At 39.9% G+C, this 22,907-nt stretch overlaps 1 protein-coding gene across 1 annotated transcript in view; it reads left to right on the forward strand.

Moving 5' to 3' along the window:
* Nucleotides 1-22,907, forward strand: part of LOC127644674 (dihydropyrimidine dehydrogenase [NADP(+)]-like) — a 210,900-nt gene that overhangs the window by 165,797 nt on the left and 22,196 nt on the right. The window contains exons 17-19 of the mRNA XM_052127984.1: nucleotides 7,478-7,598; nucleotides 10,495-10,614; nucleotides 22,029-22,171. Of these exons, the coding sequence (XP_051983944.1) occupies nucleotides 7,478-7,598; nucleotides 10,495-10,614; nucleotides 22,029-22,171 (384 nt within the window). The remainder of the gene's footprint in view (nucleotides 1-7,477; nucleotides 7,599-10,494; nucleotides 10,615-22,028; nucleotides 22,172-22,907) is intronic.

Here is a 22,907-nt window from a genome sequence, read left to right on the forward strand (position 1 = left end):
TTACATAAACAGAATAGAGCACTGATCTATATATATATATATATATATATATATATATATATATATAGATAGATAGATCAGTGGAATAGAGGCCCTCTGCCATTCTGTGTTCTGCCTTTTGTTTTAATTAAAATTACTGTTGCATATTTAAACTTTTTGAAAGATGCTAGCCAAGTTCATTACTTGACTGTTGTTTTGCATATAATAAGTTTTCTAAAACTTTACATTATTTGGATAATTGTTAATAAAATCTGTAAAATTAGATTTTTACAGAACTGAATGAAGAATAATATTTAATATAGTTTTAATATATTTTTTTGTCCAATTTTGGTGTGTTACTTTCAATAAAAGTGTGATTTATTTTATTGGTTTGTAGTTTTTCCAATTCAGATTCATTAAATTCATGAAATTAATGAAGAAGTATAAAATTAATACAATTATACACAATAGTTTTAAATGTTTTTTTTAAATAGGTAAAAATTTCGGTTTCTGTTTCTGTTTTCGGCCAAGTGCATCCTGGATTTTCGGTTTCGGTTTCGGCCCAGAATTTTAATTTCGGTGCATCCCTAATATATATAATCTCTTTCAGAGCAGAGAGAGAAAGGAAAGAAAGTTCTGCGCACTGCCTAACAATTTCTAACTCCTAACAAAAGGGAAGAAAGTTTTTTTTTTTAGCAGGTTTGTGAGACACACAGCACAGTATGCTCTTAATTAAAAATATCTGACGACACGCTGGTGATGCCTCTATTTTATAGCCTGGCCACAGGTGCATCTAATAATCTCACCAGCCGAGGCTATAAATTCCGGTCAATGTTCATTGACGTGTTACACACAAATTCACAGCTGTTCACAACACAGGATCGTTCCCCGTAGCGCTTAGCAAAAGCGCAGCATCATAGTGAAGCTTTTTGTAAAGGGAACTTATAGTTTGACAGAAACTGAAAGTGCAGTGTGTATGTGAGAGTTTACAATGTTCCTCATTACAAATCTGGTGAAACAATATCATATCCTCCTTTTCTCTGACACTGTATCGTGGTTTTATATTTGTTATAACTTTTAGTGGTACCAATGTTTGGAATTGCAAATATGTGAACCTGCAGCACGTGAGAGTGCTGAGAGTGCTAAAAACTGTTTATCATGAGTGCACACAGAACAGCCTGTCAACCGTACACTGTAAAGCACCCACAGACCATACATTTAATAACATTTCAGCCTTTGTAGTTTCAGATCAAATCATGATTTTTGATATTATTTGATTAATTGTGCAGCACTGAAGTATGATGAAATCAGTATAAAGATTTTAAGGAAACATATTGGCCAAATAAAAATCAAATTATCATTGTTATATTCACAATATTGCTTCATTTTATATCACAAGAAAAACTTTAGATGTAACTCTCAGCCCTACTTATCCTGTTGAGCAACACATTCTTTTGCCTTCACTGTGCAAAGGTGAATTTGACTTAAGACAAAAATTATAAACTATTCACCTTAGGAAGAGACTATTTGGTTGTTGGATAACTAGCCAACCATTGTGGCCAATCCCTAGTTCAGACTGTATAATCTTGTTTTAGAAGCAATAGCTCAAGGATAAAATCCACAATTAAATTTCTTGTGCAATGATTACACTTAGCTGCACATAGGCTACATTTTCAATCAAACATGCTGGGCTACAAGAAGTTAGACAAAAACGTTTTTCCTCAAAAGCGACTCATCTCTATCTCTTTGTTTGGTTCTTTGTGCTCATCTCTTTCTTTTCACTCACTCTGACACTTTTCTGCCAAAAAAAAAAAAATCTTTTTTTGAAAAATAAAAAAATCTTTTTTTTTTTTAACTGAGATGTTTTATGAGCCCACACATGCTATGAACTAACACGCTCATATTCTGAGGAAAACAGAAATGCCCCGAAGCATCGCATTTCCAACAGATGTCTGAGGAGCCCGGAGCCTAATACGACAGAGGCACATCACATTTCCATTTGGCACATCTCAGCCGTATCTCTGAGTTATGACAGTTTGCGCTACTCTCAAGATGTGCGGCATTCAAATCTCATTCATTATGAATGCCAGTGATTTGGAGGGCTAGCATCACGTTGCTTTCCAGAACCACAGCTTCACCAGAGAAGGAGATACAGATTTGCTATAAACATACTTTATTCTTCTCCAGATGTTGCAAGAGATGTGTTGTTTTCTTTTCTTCAAAAGTTCTAAAGGACTCGAGCTGTATTTGTTTCATTGTTTTATTTTTTTATTTCTCTCTCTCTCTCTCTCGCACACACACAATAAGTGTTTTTAAAAAAAATAAATAAATAAGGGACATATTCGGCATCTGACTTGCTCCTGACGTGTAAGGGAACATGCATGACATTTCTTTATATCTACTTAAAGTAGGGGTACGTCTCGGGTTACTTAACTGTAACCCCTGTTCCCTGATAAAAGCGTAACAAGATGCTGCGCTGATTTAGCGCTTTGGGAACATCTTTAGGAGTGACCAGCTGTGACTATGTGTGCAACACGTCAATTAAATTTACTAGAATTTATAGCCTCCGCTGGTGACATCATAGGATGCACCTGTAGCAGGGCCATAAATAGATACGCCACAGGTGCATCGTCAGGCATTTTGTCTGAAGAGCAGTCCTGGGGCCTCCTCAGTGCAGCAATGAAGCGCAACATCTTGTTCCGCTTTTATTAGGGAACAGGGGTTACAGTTAACCCTCTGGGGTCTGAGGGTATTTTGGGCCCTGGGGAAGTTTTGACATGCCTTGACATTTGTGCTTTTTTCAGTTGCTTAAAAACATATTAATGGCTAAAGTCTGATAACACTGTATTCAGTACAAACTGTGCTAAAATAATATCTGAGCAACAGGTGTGTACAGGTTTGTATTTTTGAGAAAATTTTGTTTATGCATGGTTTTTGAAAAACTAAAATTTTAAGTCACTGAAATAAGGCCATATAACACATACTAAACATTTGTCCACAAGACTTTTGAGAACTTTATCTTGTAGCCTAGAGTTTTTGCTACAAAATGATGTGAAAACCATCCTGATCACTCATTCATACAAAACAGTATAGTAATTGTAAGACACTTTTAGCGTTGAAAGGTCATACTGTATGCGAGGAGGCGTGAACTATCTTGAAAATGGATGTATTTCACACCTGAGGATACAAAGACCCTCCCCTGGGCCTATCAATCAGGAATAGAGAATGAATGTGAGGAGACTTAATGATCAAAGTCAAGTTTTAAGTTAAAAGAAGTAATCTGACTATACATTTTCTTTACAAAAAGACATTACTTAATTTTAGACCTACACTACTGTTAAAAGAAATCTCCTCTGCTCAAGACTTCATTTATTTTATCCAAAATACAGAAACAACATTGATATTCTGAACTCTTTTACAATTTAAAAGAACAGTTTTCTATTTAAATATATTGTAAAATGTCATTTGTGATCAAAGCTGAATTTTCATAATAAAATATAATCTAAACATTCATATTATTTTTATATCATATTACATATCATATTTATATCATACAGCATACAATTGAAATGCCTGCTTTAGCCGAAATAGCATTTAAATGTAACTAAAACTTGCCTATTAGGACATATTTCAAATGTCAATACTCTGAATCCTGGCTGGCAAGTCTGGAAACAGTCCCACTAGTAAAATATGTACATGTTTATATATAAAATAGCATATCAACTAATGAAAATGAAATTGTATCATCGGCTGGATCAAGTCTCTCTTCAAAATACAAACGTTCATCGGAGTCCTGCTCTTCTTCTGAGGAAAATGTTAAATCTTCCATACTATCCCAGAGCTTTCTCACCTGTGTGTCGTTGCAAACGTGCAGAAAAATGAATGAAATGTGTTTACAACCTCACAGTCGGGCGTGTAAATTTGCATTGATCGTCTCAGCACATAAGCGTATGAATGGTGCACTCTGCTGGTGGGTGGGATCACATTACAGATAATTACATTGACCAGTAAAAACTGTACATCACTTTGTTTCAAACAGATTGCAATGCAGGAGAATATTTGTTTTAAATTGGAATAGTTTATTTAAAAGTAGACATTTTAAGCTTTCTTTAGACATTTGTTTCATATTTATGTGATAAGTATTTGCAAAGTTTCGGTTCATTTTAGTGACGTATTTCTGAAATATGCTCGTGAACACAGAGACTGCTGAAAGCTCACCCTTTTTATTTTCTTTATTTTACAAAAGCACAAGATTTTGTTGTTATTGTGAGTGTACACAAATAAAAGTAGACACCTTATAGTCTCTAATGATGTCTTACACTTATCTGTACACCCCAAAATGAGTATTTTAAGTTGTTTCTGCTGTAATGATGAAAATATCCAACAGGATGCGCCAGCGCATCCGTCGACCCCAGAGGGTTAAGTAACACAAGACGTTCCCTATCAAAAAGCTACACTTTGATGCTGTACTGATTTAGCGCTTTGGGAACGAGAATACCCACGCCGCCGCACTGTGGATGTCCGGACCCTTACGGTTGTGTAGTTGTGCTCACAAGAGCGCGAGAGGTCTCGCATGAGCATGTGATGTAGACTCATGGACATAAGAGCCAAACTATAGAATCTTATGAATGTATGCAGAGAGGACCAGCCCGCCGCATTACAAACCTGTTGCAGAGGGACACCTCTGGTCAAAGCTTTAGAGAAGGCGACCCCTCTGGTACCTACTGGCGAAGCTTGACCGCGTGCCTCGTAGGCCAGGGCAATAGCATCCCTCACCCAATGTGACATAGTTTGCTTGGTGGCGGCCGCCCCTTTGTTACGGCCCCCATGACAAACGAATAGTTGCCCTGACTTACGCCACTGGCTATTGCAGTGGACCTAAGTCTGAAGGGCACGGACTAGACACAGTCCGTGAAGTCTTTCCTGCTCCGACATTATAAACGGCGGGGAGCAGAATGCTTCGAGAGTGACCGGATGTCTGGTTTCGAAAGGAACCATAGGCAGGTAGTCAGGATGAGGGTGCAATATTGCTTTAGCCATTCCTGGGGCAAAATCTATGCAGGATGGCAAGATGGACAGAGCCTGCAGATCCCCAATTCTTTTTAGAGAAGTAATTGCCATAAGAAAAACCATCTTGAGAGTCTATCAGACGCTGACTCTAGAGGTTCAAAAGGATCTCAACCAGACCCTCAAGGACTATTGCTAAGTCCCATGAAGGGATCCTGTTCCTTGCAGGAGGTCTCAAATGCATGGCTCCACGGATGATGCGAGCAAGCAGGGGATGTTTCCCCAAAGGCATTCCATAAATCAAGGCATGGCAAGCCGATAGAGCGGCCTCATAACTTCTTCTAGAAAGGAGAAAAGGTTTTCTGCACACTGCTTAACAAATTCTAATTCCTAACAGAGGAAAATAAAGTTCTGACAGCTTGAGAAGCACAACACACACAGAGTAGTCTGAAGACAAAAGACCTGACGATTCACATGTGGTATTTATAGCCCTGCTACAGGTGCATCCTATGATGTCACCGGCGGAGGCTATAAATTCTAGTCAATTTAATTGACATGTTGCACACATATTCACAGCTGGTCACTCCTAAAGACGTTCCCATAGAGGTAACAACACTGATTAATATTGAACCTAGTTAAATACATATAAAGATAAGTTAATTTATTTGATTTTTTTTCCTCATCTGCTTCGGGACCCCAGTTGGCCTCCAAGTCCATGTCCGCTTCAGTGGGGATTAGTTGTGGGTGGGTGTGTTGTGGGGCATGGGGCTTGTGCCTTCCCGCTATCCCCCTGCACTTTTTCACCCTGTATTTCTTGCCTTGGGCTGGTTCTGCATTGCATGCCTCTCTTTTTTTTAATGCATCACATATTAGCTGATATACATACACATCTATTAAGGAACGCATCAGAAAAATTAGAAAAGGGAAGGGAGAAAAAGAGAAAAAAGAGAAAAAGAGTTCACAACAACACAGGGTAAGCGTGGCATGTGTGGTGGTGGCCTGGGCTTTGCCCTGTGCTGGTTCTACGCTGCACACCTGCACGCCTACACTAGTTGACACACATTTGAAGGTGGAGGAGAAAAGGGGAAAAAATAAAATAAAAACAACAACACAGGCATGTGGGGAATGTCCTGGGGGATGGGGGGGGGGTGTGGGCCTTGGGCCCTGTGCCCCACGGCATCTCTCCCTGACGGCCCGTATATTATTAATTTATTACTACTACTATTATTATTATTTGCCCTCTTCCTCTTCCTCACATGGGGACACATTAGTGTCAGTAAATAAACACAATGTGAGAAAACATTTTGCCTTGGTGCCAGTGTTTGTATTTATGTGAAAACCGTTGCAGTCTAGTTGTACAGAGGATCTGTACAGACATCCTCATAAATTAAACAAGAGACATATATTCTTAGCTCATTCAGAGTTTGTATTTTGGTCAAATATAAATAAATGTTACTAAAAAATGTTTGTTAACCTAATATCATTATACGTGTCTCTTTTTTTCTAACAAAAATATGAATGTGAAAAGTGTAACTAAGATAATCATATCTTGTTATTTGAATATTGATGCAGAATCGTGTGGTAAAAATAATGACAATTTTAAATATTGCTTTTTCCCCCACCTCTACTAAAAAGGTGTGCATACAATAAGCTATTCATGTGTTTTTGCTGTTTCCTAAATGAGAGGGGGATAAGAGACAGATAATGAAAAGCATAGAAAGAAGGCTTGGGGAGGGAGCAGGAAAAGACATTCACAGAAATAAAAAAGGAATGGAACATCAAGGAAGCGATGTGTTTCAGATGATATGTTGAGACACAACAGGGTTTTCCTCCCTGGACACATCTGAGAGAGTTCATGAGGGGATCGCTAAACCATTATAAGTCCTTGGTGTATATGTGTGTGTGTGGGCAGCAAAAAGAGAGACTGTATACATGTTAGAAAAAAGAATAGAGAAAACACATTCTGTACATTGCTTCTGTGCTCTGTGGCCTGTACATGGTGAATATTTAGGCCAGTCTTGCTGTTTTAAAATAGACCAGCAGATGAATGGGGATGAACGAGAGACACGCCTCAAATGTCCCATTTTCACCTTTGTTGTTGGGTTTGATAGCTGATCTTGTGACCACACAAAATTTGTGTTGAAGTGTAATTTCTGAGCCACTAGCATCGCCATACAGAATTGCTAAAACAATCACTATTTTCAATTAGGTTTCATGAGTACTTTCCTCATATTCCACTGGCATTCCAAACAGATAGTCCCACCCCAAACTTGCACCATTGCTAAGCCAATGTTGCTATATTCAGGCTGGCCAGATGCTCAAATAAACAGCAAAGCTGTCTCTGCATTTAAAGCTGGGAAAAAATGACACACATCACCTTTAACAGCTGGAAGTGCCAAAAAAATAGCAGAATTAATGCCCAAACTAGAGTCTTAAATAGATGTCATCTACAGAACCCTGTAATGAGCCTTGACTTTGACCACCACTCTAGGACCCTGAGCTGGTGCGGAACATCTGCCGCTGGGTGCGACAGGCCATCACCATCCCCTTCTTCGCCAAGCTCACGCCCAATGTCACCAACATCGTTGATATCGCCAGAGCAGCACATGAAGGTATGATCAGCCTCACCTATGGACAAACATAGTATTCATTACTAATGTCTTTCATTAAACTCTCTTTTACAATCCAGCAACTTCTTTGGAAAAGTTTTAATTCTCATTAATAAAGTGTCTGCCACTAAAAAAGACCAGCATAGCCCAGAATGAATTTTCAGACTGGTCTATGCTGGCTAGTGCTGGTATGAAGCTAATCTAGTTAGTGGACAAGCATCACCATTCTGTTCATTCCTTAAAACTTTTTTTTTTTTTTTTTTCTTTTTGAGGTGAAATGTCAAAATGTTTTTTATTATTATTACCGAGCCGATTGACTAAAGTAATCTTGTTAGGTGAGATATCTGTTGTGGACTACACCACGAGGGCCCTCATTTATAAAAAATACATAATTTCCTAAATTGTTCATAGGAATGCTGCATAAAACATCCATATTGTTCCTAAATCCATTCCGTTTTATGAAATCACAGATCATCTTAAAACCATCCACACATGAATGAGCTCTTGAATCCCACCTACAGAACATCCACAAATAGTGGTCAACTCGGCTGATATTCTGACTTTTTTCATTATCACATAAGCCGATTTTTCTTGAGGGTGCCGAATATTGCCTGCTTGCATGTGAAGCTACTGAGATGTGTAAACTACCAGTCAAGGCTCGTTCATAACTGGGGCAGATGCATTTGAGCTCATAATGTTAAAGTGCTTGCCTGTTTTTTTTCCCCACTCTCTCTCAACAGTTCTCTGTAATTTTTAACTGTCTTGTCTAATGATAAAAATATCAATAAAACTAATATCATATACCGTCTGCAAATATGCCCATATCTCACTTAAACAGATGTAATAAACCAACCTCACAAGACTTGAGCAGATCCAGCATTCAACATTTCTTCATAAATCTGAAGAAACTGCTATCTACCATTTAAAGTACAATATTATTTTATAGTTTTGTGTGAAATTGAGTAAATACAGTGCTAAATCAGAGTTGTTTTTTTAGCAATTTTATATTTATGTTATTTACTATATTAAATTGTGCAATATTTCCGCCATTAAAAAATACATATCGGTCGACCACTTCCCACAAGTATCCTTATATGATGCAAAATTAAATACAAAGTGTGTTGAAAGGTTATTCAAATAGCATTTTCATAATCAGTGTTAATCATTACTTGCATTTTCCAATTAAGGAAGCCTTTATTATGAAAAAGAGGTTTACACGTTCCATAGAGCATACAGCTATTCTAAGATTCGAATGCATAGGACTACGATCTTTACATTTATTGCGATTCAAAACTGATATATTATGATCTTTGGTAATCAGGATATTTTAGACATACACCTTCTTTACCGCTGTTCTCTACTGGTCATTATGCCATTATTTATGCTGTGTTTTAAGTAATTTATCCAAATAATTTATTCTCATTCATGTCATTAACAGTTAATTAAGAAATATAAGACAATTACCTTTTTAAATATGGGACTGTTACAGTCATTTAATCTGTCTGTCTGTATATTTAATTATGCTTTAATGTTTGGAAAAAAAGAGTCTTACAACTGTTATCTTATTGGTCTTAGAATTACTTTCTTATGGACAGGTGCAGATATAAATTAAGATTACCTATATTAGGTGGAGATACTGCGAATGAATACAGTGAATGTATATGACTCATATATCATTAACAAATGATCAAATTCGGATGCATGTAAACATGGTCAGTCATTTATTAATTAATTTATTCAGTCAATTACACATTTATTTGCAATTTCAAGTCATCTGTAAATAAAGTCAGCACAAACTGGCACAAACTTACTTTTACCATAGGATCAAATATATGGATTTTAGGATTAAAATCTTAATGTACTGTATGTGCCTATAATAAATGAGGCCCTAGCATCCAAAACACAGAATATGCTTGTAACAAACCACTGTATGCTTATCTTTTTAGGGCCCAAGCACTAAAAGTGCAGAGTCCCAATTGTTCTTCTAAGGATTATTATTAGTAGTAGTATTATTATTAGGGCCTAAGCACTGAAAGTCCTGAGACCCTATTGTTCTTCTAAGGATTATTATTATTATTATTAGGGCCTAAGCACTGAAAGTGCGGAGGCCCTATTGTTCTTCTAAGGATTATTATTTTCAAGTTTTTCTGTACTTTTTCGTAATGGGGCTATTATGAGTCACGGTCATAGCACCACCAACTGGCAGCAGGAAGTATAGCACTTTTAACAGACTTTGAAATAGCCCTCTTATGTTTACATGAATTGTTAAAAAATCATCAAAATCTAAATAAAATCAAGACACTGTTGATGTAAATTTGTAAAAGGGTATTTTATATCTTAAATACTGTTACAATCGCAACACATTAATTGTTATCATTCCTTTCTTCCTATATTTGGGTGTTTTTGAGGCACTTGACATGCTTGAAATTTCATGAAATTTTGCACACACATCAGAATCGTTGGCCATTAGGTCTGGGCAAAAGTTCACGTGTGGTCATGAAGGGGGGCTCTTTAATGCCCCCTTTAAAATGGGTTTGTAAGACACCTCTGTAGCACCCCCATTTTGACCTACAGTCACCAAAATTGGTACATATATAGTTCTCATCAAGCCGAAGAACAGCTTTTATAATTATATTCATTAGATCCACCCAACAGGAAGTCGGCCATTTTTAATTGTTTTAATATTGCAGTCTCTGAAATTTAAATACTCCTCCTAGGTGATTAATGAAATTATCACCACATTTAGACAACATTATGCCAAGACATTGAAGATGCTAAATTGCAAACAGTTTTTGAAATAGCAAATACTGCCATGGCGAGGCATTAAACAGTCCCAGTATAGTTCCATCAATACAGTGTGGTTGATTCTTGTTTTATGACCCTCTATTATTGTTTGAAGGTGGGGCATATGGAATCACAGCCACCAACACTGTATCTGGACTGATGGGTCTCAAAGCAGATGCCACACCCTGGCCCGGGATCGGCACAGGCGCGAGAACTACATACGGCGGTGTATCTGGTAAGAGACTGTGTGTGAGTGGTGTTGGCCAGCACTCTGGCTGCTGGTATGCCTGGGCTTGCTCTGGTCAGATCATGCCTGGGCAGACAGATGGACTAGATCAGGTGTGAAAGCACTGAGCATGCTCTTTGTTTTTGAGAAATGGAGCATCAGTGTGGGTTGCTTATAGTATAGATTTTATGAACCAAATTTGAAGTATTCTATATTGTATATATATTTCTGCAAATGTATGTAAGGTAAAGCATATTTTTTTCGATAACAGCTTAGCTAATTACTACAAACTCAGTGTGTTCACGTACTCAATGTGGCAAGAACATATATGTTAACTGATAGATGATCTCTGTGGTCACACATACTTAACACCTAACGTGAGCACTTGACCCAATCCCTTTAGTGCACTGTCTTCTTATTTATTTAAAAAAAATACTCTCATCCTCCTGACTGGGGTACTTCTCTAAACTATTTTGAAACTTGTATTGCCAGCACTTGTGTTACTACTGCCTCCCTAGGACAATTCACTTCTGTTGTTCTCCTTATTTGTAAGTCGCTTTGAATAAAAGCATCTGCTAAATCAGGGGTTCTCAACCTTTTGCAAGCTGGGCCCCCCCAAAGCTGGTTCATTGCAGTTGGGGCCCCAGTGCCCCCCGCCCCGCCCCATGCTTTATTGTTGTTGTTATTATTATTATTATTATTATTATTATTATTATTATTGGCAGTAGCACCAGACTTCTAATGTGAGCTTGCAGGCATTATTATTATTATTATGAGTAGTAGTAGGCCTATCATCATTACTAGGCTATTGCTATATAATTATATGAGGTTACATGCTTTATTGTTGTTATTATTATTATTATTATCATCATCAGTAGGCCTATTATCATTACTAGGCTATTGCTATAATTGGGAATTGGCACCAGACCTCTGATATTAATTTATGCTTTATTATTGTTATTATTACTAGGCCTAATAGTAGGCATCATCTGCATTTTTACAGAAGCTTGCTGGTAGGTGATGTTAATGTGAGACCTGAGCCTGCTTTGCCTTGCAAAGATCCTCAATTCTTGGCTCAATGTTTGATAAACATAGCCTCAAATCATCCTCGATTTGTGCACGATTGCGATATTTCGTTTTGAGTGCAGTCATTTTTGAGAATCCTGCCTCACACAAATATGTCGACGCGAAAGGAAGGAGAATCTTCAAGGCGACGTCACAGAGTTCAGGGTATTCCTGCATCAATGCTGCCCAGAATGACGAAAGAGGGCAGGAGCTAAAGAGTTCCTTCAGTCTACTGTCACTCTTCAGCTCAATAAGCTGTTCAAGCATATCAATTGATAGCTCGTTTGCTGTGCACACAAACGGATCTCGAACCCACGCAAAAGAGCGATAATCCTCTTTAAAGTACGTCGCAGATTGTTTTCTCATTGCTGACAGGTGCTCAGATGCTGATTGAAATAGGGAGGAGAAATCGTGTGACGTGCCTGCATCAGTGATAAAGTCTGCAAGGCTGGGGAACATGGCGCAGTTCCCTCGACTGATGCGGCCATGACAGAGGTCTAGTTTTTGCATTTTGTCTGCAAGGAGCAAAATATGAGTTTCGCGGCCTTGCAAAGTCAGGTTGAAATCAAACAAATGAGCGCCGTTTTCTAAAGTCTATGAGCGCAGCACACACAAATAAACTAAATTGACATACTGCAGTTAAATTTCAAAATGTGGTGTTTTTATATTTATAACATTTGAATACAGTTCAGCAACATACATCACACGACCTGACGACCAAGAGAGCTGACAATTGACCATCACTTAATGTACCATCACCTCCACGATTGAAAATGTGACACTGATTTCATATGACAGTTCAACAAACAAGTTAATAATATTAAGTCACTTACATTTTAGACGAAATAATGACTGTTTTGGTCTATTTTAGCAGCGAAAATAGATCCGATGAATCCAAACAAAGATCACAGCATAGACATAGCGCATCTCACAGCAATACTCAATCGTGTTTTGAATGATTCAGTGTTGTGAACGAATCGGTTGAGTCAAAGATTCAATGACCCATTCACAAACATCTGTCTCATTCTTGATGAATCGGCCGTTTGAACGAATCGTTTGAATGAACGACTCAATGACTCGCTTAATGAAACCGCTTATGCATTTGCGCTCACTATCGACAAACCAATCAAATTTGTTGTTTTTTTTTAAATCAGTCCAAACACATTAACATTTTTATTCAGGAGTTATGTATATACAAAACTATAACTTTTTATGACAGTAGTTTAGTGATAAAATGTTTTTTTTTCCAGTTTTTTTTCCCTTCCATCGTAGCCTACTTGCGCCCCCCCGGGCACGCCCCACCGGTTGAGAACCACTGTGCTAAATGAATAAATGTAAAATGCAATGTAAATGTAAGCATAGTCACTCATTTACTTATTTATCACTCATTTAACATATTATTTAATTAGTCACTAATTATTTAATTAGTCAGTGTGTGTGTGCGTGTTTATGCTTCACCTAAGCACACCCTTCAGCTGAGTTGCCACGGTGTGTGCAGAGGCAAGGAAGGGTCAGAAACAGCCTGCATTAAAAATGAATACTCACACTATTGAGGCCCTATTTTATGCAAGCGAAACTGACTGACTGTCATATATTTCACTTTTAAAGTCATGTGGACCTCACCGTGCAGCTCTCCTATGGGACCCAGCCATGCAGCACTGACCTAAGACACTGCCTTAGACCTGCCTATTGATCACTGGGGCCCTATAGGGCTTGTGTGGCCCCACATATTTTATCTGTCAGAGTAGAGGAGCTCTACTCAGACTTTTTTGTTTCACAAGCCCATATCTAGAGCACATAAAACCTGTGTGCAGACAGTCCAGGGCCATATAAATGCATGATGCCCTGAGCTCTCTGTGGAACTGACTTGATACTCTAATGCAGCTGTCGGCAACCTATGGCAATGCCAATGCTGGCACACGGAGGGGTAATCACTGGCACACTAGCAATGGCGAGAGAGGAGTAGTCTATTTTATTGATATAAATTCCGCACCTGGACTGCAATCTACATCTTGATGTAATCCTTCCTCATGATCACGCAGCTTGTTTTCATGAGCTGATTGGGAGGCTAAACAAAAATTTTAAATGTGACAAGACTACAGTATACCCAACAGACTTGTGCAGCAATATAAATTAAACCTGGAAATAAAGTTTTGCAATATTGCTGGTGCGATTCACCAAAAGGGCTAAATAGTTGATCGGCTTGTGATGCGCAAATGTCTTGCATGCGCAGTGTGAGTCTCATCACAATTTAATAGTGTTTAGACTCCCATTCAGCTGATAAAAACACGCTACGTGATCATGATGAAGGTTTCGGCTACATCAAGATGTAGATTGGAATGCAGGTGCGAAAAACATCATATAGTAGCACAGCAATTGACCAAGAAAATAAAAAATGCCACTCCATGTCAAAAAGTTTGCTGACCCCTGCTCTAATGTATTCACTCATTTAATGTTTAACTCAGCAGCAATGCGCAGGTTTAACGTGCTTTGATTTATGGGGCATAAATGGCATAAACTCTGATTGTGGAGAAAATCAATCTTTTCTGTTTTAATCACAGTTCCCCGTCTGTCGCTTACTTCAACTTGCGTCGAAGAAGCGACACTAGGGGTCTCTCTTGAGAGCCTTTCGCATCTCTGATCTATGAGAAAAGGCCAATGAGAAATTGGCAGACAGAATGTGCATGTCCCACCCCTGGACATACGGGTATAAAGGGAGGGAAATGCATCTGTTTCATTCAGAAATTTTCTCCGGAGCCGACTGGTTGTGTATGCTGCGAGCTGCGAGTCACACACTGTTCCTCCCATCTCTGAGTATGATTGCTGTTGTCTAGGCGCATATCTAGGCGCATATCAGTGGCTTTCTTTGCCCCTGGGTGCTTAGACAGTGCAGTAAAAGAGTTATTTCTCTAAAACTGTTATTTTATCTAAAAGAGCAATATACACAGCTGGCGTTGAACGTCCTTTTCAGGACGCATCTTTATAAAGATGCCCTTCAGCCCCTGTGTAGTTTCTGGATGCAGTAGAGTGCTCTCCACTCCTGATGGCCACAGGCGCTGTCTCGTGTGTCTGGGCAGCGATCACACCGAGGCAGCTTTTGTGGATAGCTCATGTTCTCACTGCGAGAACATGACCATGGCAATGTTGCGGTCGTGCCTTTCCTTCCTCAGAAGGAACACCACTCCAGCCGCCCCCCGCATCGCTCCTTCTTCCTACGGGATTGAGGATGACCCGGCTGGCGATGGAGGCGATTTGGGGATTGCAGCGGGCTCTGTTTCGCCAGGTACGTCCCCACGAACCACCCGCCCCCCAGACACGCTCGTTGATTTCCGTCCGGGCTTGAGGCAACAGCGGCTCGCCTCACGGCCAGCCTGCCTATCCTCTTGAGCCCCCCGAGCCGGATGAGCTCGCTGTTGCATCGGAGAGTGGTCCGGCGTCTGACGCGGATGACTCGACTGGGCTGCCGCCTTCGGGCCAGCACGCCCAGTCTGAGGCTGACGCCCAGATGTCCGACATGTTTGCCCGGGCCTAGATCAGGGGTGTTCAGTTAAACTTTCATGAGATGCAGTTTATAAATGTTATTCCCTGCAAAGGTCTTAAAAATCATAGCCAATTTGTTGTATGGCTTAGGGGTTTTGCGTTCGACATGAAATCTAAACTTTGGTTTATTTTATATAATTATTTTCCAAATTATGCTGAAGATACAAATGTAAATGGAGGGACAATTTGCACTATATGACAAAAATATTGACAAAATGTTTTTATATTCGCTGGCTCAAAAACTAATTCTGGATAAGTAATAAACACATGATGCATTGTCTGAAACAGAAGAACGCACAGCAGTAAGAAGATTCAAAATCTTTTCTGAACATTCTTTTCATTTAGCGAGTACAGGGAGATTTTATGCATGTCTAAATATTAAGACAGAAAATAATACTATTGTTAAACTGCTACTCGTTACCCTCGACGGCTCTCGTTCCCTCCATCGGGGAACGGAGGTTACATATACGTAACCTAGACGTTTTGGTTGGCATGTGCACACCTTTGGCTACGCCACTAGTAAGTGAATAGATTTGAAAAGAACACTATACTTGATCATTTGTAAATGAAATGATGCATCAAACCCTACATCCTTCATTAAAACTTTGTCATTTACATGAAAATCAGCTTGTGTCTTGTTTTCTGTCAGCTTTACATGAGAATCAACAATTGACAGATACGTTAAGATTAACACTGTAGTTTACCCTCGATTGTGATTCGTAAAAATAAGTATTTGCTGTCGCTGTCTTAGTACAGCATTAAAAAGTCTGTCTAAAGATGTGACAAATGTATCAGATGTTTATTATTATAATAATTTATTAGAAATGATTTGCAGTCCAAATGGAACCAATACAGGGGTCCAGACCTAGAAGCAGTCCAGTAATTGGTGACCTCTGGCTTGGATCATATGCTCACTTTATTTTTCCCTGGTTGGGCCTCCCACTGTGATTTCATATAGCTGGCAGTGTGCTCCTCATTTGATGTGTGTTTTAATGATTGGTTATGCCGACCGACTAATCTTCTGTCACAGAGATATTATTGCATCCCTTTCATTGTGCATGGAAAACTATGTTCATCAGACACCCCAGCAGCATCGGCTGGCATAATTAACAGAGAGCTGCACAGTCATTCCTGCCTCTTATTTGCTTTTGTTATCTGGCCGGGTCTTTTGGTGAGGCAGAACATATTCGGATGAAGATAGAAATCATAGATGCTGAGACCCCACACTCTGGCTTGCACTGTGTTTGGAATTATTAATCAGAGCGTCTGGCATTGGGAGCAGACGCCTCGTGCTAACAGATGCCACCGATGGCCTCACGGAGCTGTCAATCACCACAGCGTGGGACCAGACTGAGGATGGCGCTCGTTCGTAGCAGTGCTGCCTCATGTTGGAAGATGTGATAGTATCTGCTTAGAGTAATGAGGTATTGATAAAAGGTACCAAGTTCTACAGAGTCCAGAACAGTCTCCTTTCTAAGCACAGGGTGTGCTGTTCACACAGCACGAGTGTAATACTGCTGAACACTATTAGCCTACAGAAAATAAGAAGCCTATAACAATGCAAAGTCATAACAACAGCATCAATAACCACTAGTTTTATGGTTGAATTTCAGTGGAAAAAAACTGTGTGTTATTCACTAACAACCAGCACCACCATCTCATGCTGGAGACCAGCATCCAAATCACAATAAATGCTGTTATTTTTTTATGCTGGTGTGTTGGTGTCTCCACCAGGCTTCTTAACTAGCTAAACAAGCAAGACTTTCTTGATCATCTGGATTGACCAGAAAGACCATCCTGACCAATATGATCACACATGTTGTTTCCGATTCTTCCGGAATCCAAGGATCAGCCACAATATGCCGACTCATTAACATCAGCTCCAGCTTGTTTACCATTAGGTGCAAAAGGAAGTGCATTGCTTTAGCACCATGGGAGACCCGGGTTCAGATAACTTGTTGAAACCAGGAAGTAATTGTGTTCACATAATTTTCCCCTCTAACCTGACATTTTTACTCCACTGATGGTTAGGTTTAGGATTGGAGGTTGGGTTGAGGGGTACATTTTATAAAATATTCATTCCTCTGCAGCCTGTACCTCTGTGGATATTTCACATGGAAAATGGAGTTCACCTGTGCCCATTTGTAATGGTAGCCAGCTGGGGTACATTATAGCTGTGCAGTGTGTAAACCTCACTCTCTTGGCTTTAAGAGATGCACTAGCAACCAAGGCTAGAGCCATGGCTTTATAGCCTCCTTATTAGCACATCCGACTCCCATGATGAGGATTGCCAGTTCAAATCCCACTCGGGGCGGGTCAAGTAGGGCCAGTGACACTGCTTACACAGCACTTACCGCTTTGGCCACTGGGATCAGGGTTTCATATTTTGGTAAGCACAGTCTGTTCTGGTTGACCTTCATTTTTTTCTGGTGAGCAGCATGGCTATACAGGTAAACCAGCTAGGCCAGCACCAAACCAGCACAAACCTGCCTGGACCAGCAATTAATTTCATGCTGGTCTAAGCTGGTCTATTCTGCAGGAATTTCTCTTTCTATGTAAATTATGCACATTTTAGATTGCACCTTGTTCACAAAACTCGGAATTGTTTGCCTGGTGCAATTATTGTCATGCTAAAAAGAATTCCATTAAAAATTATGCTGGTTTATATACACTCACCTAAAGGATTATTAGGAACACCTGTTCAATTTCTCTTTAATGCAATTATCTAATCAAACAATCACATGGCAGTTGCTTCAATTCATTTAGGGGTGTGGTCCTGGTCAAGACAATCTCCTGAACTCCAAACTGAATGTCAGAATGGGAAAGAAAGGTGATTTAAGCAATTTTGAGCGTGGCATGGTTGTTGGTGCCAGACGGGCCGGTCTGAGTATTTCACAATCTGCTCAGTTACTGGGATTTTCACGCACAACCATCTCTAGGGTTTACAAAGAATGGTGTGAAAAGGAAAAACATCCAGTATGCGGCAGTCCTGTGGGCTGAAAATGCCTTGTTGATGCTAGAGGTCAGAGGAGAATGGGCCGACTGATTCAAGCTGATAGAAGAGCAACTTTGCCTGAAATAACCACTCGTTACAACCGAGGTGTGCAGCAAAGCATTTGTGAAGCCACAACACGCACAACCTTGAGGCGGATGGGCTACAACAGCAGAAGACCCCACCGGGTACCACTCATCTCCACTACAAATAGGAAAAAGAGGCTACAATTTGCAAGAGCTCACCAAAATTGGACAGTTGAAGACTGGAAAAATGTTGCCTGGTCTGATGAGTCTCGATTTCTGTTGAGACATTCAGATGGTAGAGTCAGAATTTGGCGTAAACAGAATGAGAACATGGATCCATCATGCCTTGTTACCACTGTGCAGGCTGGTGGTGGTGTAATGGTGTGGGGGATGTTTTCTTGGCACACTTTAGGCCCCTTAGTGCCAATTGGGCATCGTTTAAATTCCACAGCCTACCTGAGCATTGTTTCTGACCATGTCCATCCCTTTATGGCCACCATGTACCCATCCTCTGATGGCTACTTCCAGCAGGATAATGCACCATGTCACAAAGCTTGAATCATTTCAAATTGGTTTCTTGAACATGACAATGAGTTCACTGTACTAAAATGGCCCCCACAGTCACCAGATCTCAACCCAATAGAGCATCTTTGGGATGTGGTGGAACGGGAGCTTCGTGCCCTGGATGTGCATCCCACAAATCTCCATCAACTGCAAGATGCTATCCTATCAATATGGGCCAACATTTCTAAAGAATGCTTTCAGCACCTTGTTGAATCAATGCCACGTAGAATTAAGGCAGTTCTGAAGGTGAAAGTGGGTCAGACACAGTATTAGTATGGTGTTCCTAATAATCCTTTAGGTGAGTGTACATTCTCTATTGATCATGGCAGCAGATGGCAGATCATGATGGAGATCATGATGGAGAAGAGCATCGTTATCGGCCATATATATCAAGACACCTGAACCAAATCAAGTGCTAAAACTGAGCACACAGCACGTTTAAATAAACTACACTAATATTTAAATTCATTCTTAGTGAACTCCCCTCTTATTGTTGTAGTGTGGTTTCACAATGGAACTCACTGTTGAGATAGAGGGAATCTATCTTATAGATTTCCCCCAGTGGCTCATGACTGACCAAGCTAAGTTTAGTGTTTGGCCTGGCAGTGCAGCTATTGACATGCAGCGAACTTGTGCCGACAACTTCACCACAGGTACTAGTGACAAACAGGCGTGAGTGACCCTGTTTGACAAGGACATGTTGAGATTGTCAGAGCAACAGGAGCTGTCAGCACGGTTGGCGTGAAAGAACAAGAAAACAGCACAGGGAAGGACCGAGTGAGTGCCATAATAACAGCACAACAATATCCCAGAACTGAAGCTGTTCTTGAGTGGAGGTGTGCAGCCTGACAATGTTATCGGTGTCTGCTGGCATCAGACGACAAGTGCTTTGATGCCTCTCAACCTTTGTTGCACTATTTGTGTCCATATTAATGTGATTGTGACATCACGCCGATTACAATAGCCTGTCTTCAGAGTCCATGTGAATTGTATAATCCGAAATCTGAAAAATTCTGCCTTCACAGGCAGTATATAGAGGTAGGAAGGCACATCTGAATCCAATATATATGTAACATCCTGTCTTCTAAGATGCCTTGATTTTGGCAATTTTTGAAGGCAGCAGAGATGTATCCATGGCTGCTTAAAATATCCCACAATCTTTTGCCTGGTGCAATTATTAAGAATTTATTAAAAAGGAGATGTTTTTGGGACACATTTTCTTTTGATCATGGCAGCAGTTAGTCATCAAATGAAGATGAAATGATGGAGAAGAGCATTATTATCTGCCACATGTTGTAGTGAAGCACAGAAATTATTCAGGTGTCTGAATTGCAGTGGTGGTGTGATGCTGTACAGTCCCTGTAATGTACATCCTAGATGTCACTGTCACGTTTCACTTTTTGCTTGACCATCTTTTTGTCCTTTTTAGGCCTTGAAATAACCCCCACACACACACACCTCTAGTTTAATGCCTGGTAAGCCTATCTGGTACAAGTTTCCTTATGAGATTCCTTCATACAATGCTTCACAAAAGCCTTTAAAGTCAATGACTTACTGAGCAGCATGGCAGCTGCCTTAGGTTTGGGACCCAGCCGTAGCAAGTGCACCCTCAGCAAGATGTCACAAATGTTGCTGTCTTACCGAGACATTATTACCTCAATGCATATTTCACTCATGCAGATGGTAAAGAATTATGTGTTTAGAAGTGCAGCCTTGTGACTTAAGCTGTAGTAAGCTGAAACCCCCATCTCTAAATCACACCCAAATGGCATTCATTGTGAGCAGAGTGTTGTGCCTTTATGATATTAAGTTGTCATAACAGAACAGAGATGACAAATTCTACTTGTTGTGCTATCCATTCAGCCAACAGGTGGTACAGCAGAAAAGAGTTAGGGCAGCAGGAAATACCAGAGGCTCCGGGAAGTGCCCATATGTATATAATTAACCATGCGGTATGGGGATGCAAAAAAATATGTGCTGTGATTCAATTTATCTCCCCAATTTGAGAATAATGTGGATGATGAGGATCATTTAGCATGCCAGAGTGTGGCTTAAAAAGAAAGCTGTCTTGAGCCATCAAATGGTGGAAGTGGAGTTTTGAGCTGAGCTGACGAAATGAATGTGGACAAACGTACGGCTGTGATCAATGAATGGGAACCTGCTGGGAAAATCAGGTTAAATGTAATGTGATAAACACTTCCATCTGTCTGGCTGATCAGGAAGCTGCTCTGCTTTCATTAAGGAATCCTGCCAAACTGAGAGAAGAAAAGAGAGAATGGGACAGGGAGGAGAGGAGGGGAGAGGTGTGGTGGTGCCTACAGTGTGTTCAAACCCCTGTACAAACAGTTCTGTTCCAAAAGCGAGTGAGATGCCTTGCTGCCTAGTGCCTACGTAGGCCTGCCTCCTAAGGCAGCATCCTATCCAGTTGTGGCTGGTGCTTTTCAAAAGTGGGGAAACACAGACTTGTGTTTTTTGGAGCCCTAAGGTAAACATGAGGGCTTACAGTATATGCACAGAGACTAATGAGGTTAATGAAACTAATGACAAGTCACACCTGGGAACCATCAAGGAAGACAACAAAACACAACTACAGCAATGCACAAGACCTTCTAAGTCAAGCACAAAAACAAAGACTGAAATCCCAATGTCCAATAGAATCCAGTACAAATAATGCTCATGCATCTCTCATGGACCCCAGAGAAGCTCTGCATCTAGGCGGGACTCAAAAAGAAGTGTTTAAAGCCTCTCTTCCAATCAATATCTATCTTTGTACCACTGATTTGAATGGTACAGGTGTCTGCTATAGACCAACATTAAAGCATGGCTTAAAGAGCGCTGTATGGACTTTGCAACCACTGGCTTCAATGGACATACAATAAAATCATGTAGAAGAAATGGGGATTACATTATTTGAAAGAACAATGTGATTGTGACGTCTGATATTTTACAGATTTGTTCGCTACTATATTGAAATGCACAAAGGTCATTAATGACAAAGTCATTAATATAGATATTTCTACATACTGTATATTAAACATGTCATTGCTGCATTTCTTATTTAATTGAAGGTCTGCTTCCTGTGTAGTCTTAGTGCAATCACCGCTGTTATTTTTGAAGCAATATGAAACAATGATGTACCCCGACTGCAAGTTGGATTTTGTGATCTGTATAAACTCAATCAAAATAATAATTATTTTTACATTTTAAAGGGTTTTTTCCCCTTCTCTCTTGGATAGGCAATGCAATTCGTCCCATTGCTCTGCGTGCTGTTTCAGCTATAGCCAGAGCACTTCCTGGCTTCCCCGTCCTTGCCACTGGTGGCATTGACTCAGCTGAGTCTGGATTGCAGTTCCTCCATGCTGGAGCCTCTGTCCTGCAGGTAAGAGCTACTATTCACCACCTAATACAGTGTTTGTAGTGTCAATATGACTCTATGCAATTTATTTCAAGTCTTCAGAAACCATATATGATAACTTGTGAGAGGAACAAATGGCAAATGAAGTCATTATTCACTGATTATGTTCTCCTCTGCTGCATCTCTGAAATCTTATTCACGTTTGTGTAGAACTAAATATAGTATGTAACCTCATGTTTGATACAATGTGCCAAATTTGAATAAGCGCATTAGATTTGAGAGCTACAGTGAATAACGTTATTGAATAGACTAAACTATTTCTAAGCTCCATAGCGTCATGATCTGAACAAGCATGGCTTGGGTAAAAGCATACTTTCATATGCTGTGTTATTTCTGTTTTATACCAGATGCAACATTCAAGGTGCAAGCTTCACGCCTTAAGTAGTGCATTAAGTAGTCCATTCTAATCAACCTTAATAAGGAGTCTACTAACGGCTATGCTCACACAGTGCTGCTGTAGCCAAGGAGCAGCAACAATCTCAAAGCAAATTGCAATTTACAACACTGCTCTGAACAAGTTGTTAGTGCAAATAAACCCATTATCTCAATATGATGCCACAGCCTCTGAAATCTCTTTTTAAATAAATAAATCAAAACACTCTCATTATGTGCGGAAATTATGTTTTGCAAGTGCCTGGGAGTTCTGTGTGGCAAAAGATGGGAATTAAAACATTTTAATCACACCCACACATAATAGCAA

This window comes from Xyrauchen texanus, chromosome 6, assembly GCF_025860055.1.
Source record: "Xyrauchen texanus isolate HMW12.3.18 chromosome 6, RBS_HiC_50CHRs, whole genome shotgun sequence".
NCBI classification, from domain to species: domain Eukaryota; kingdom Metazoa; phylum Chordata; class Actinopteri; order Cypriniformes; family Catostomidae; genus Xyrauchen; species Xyrauchen texanus.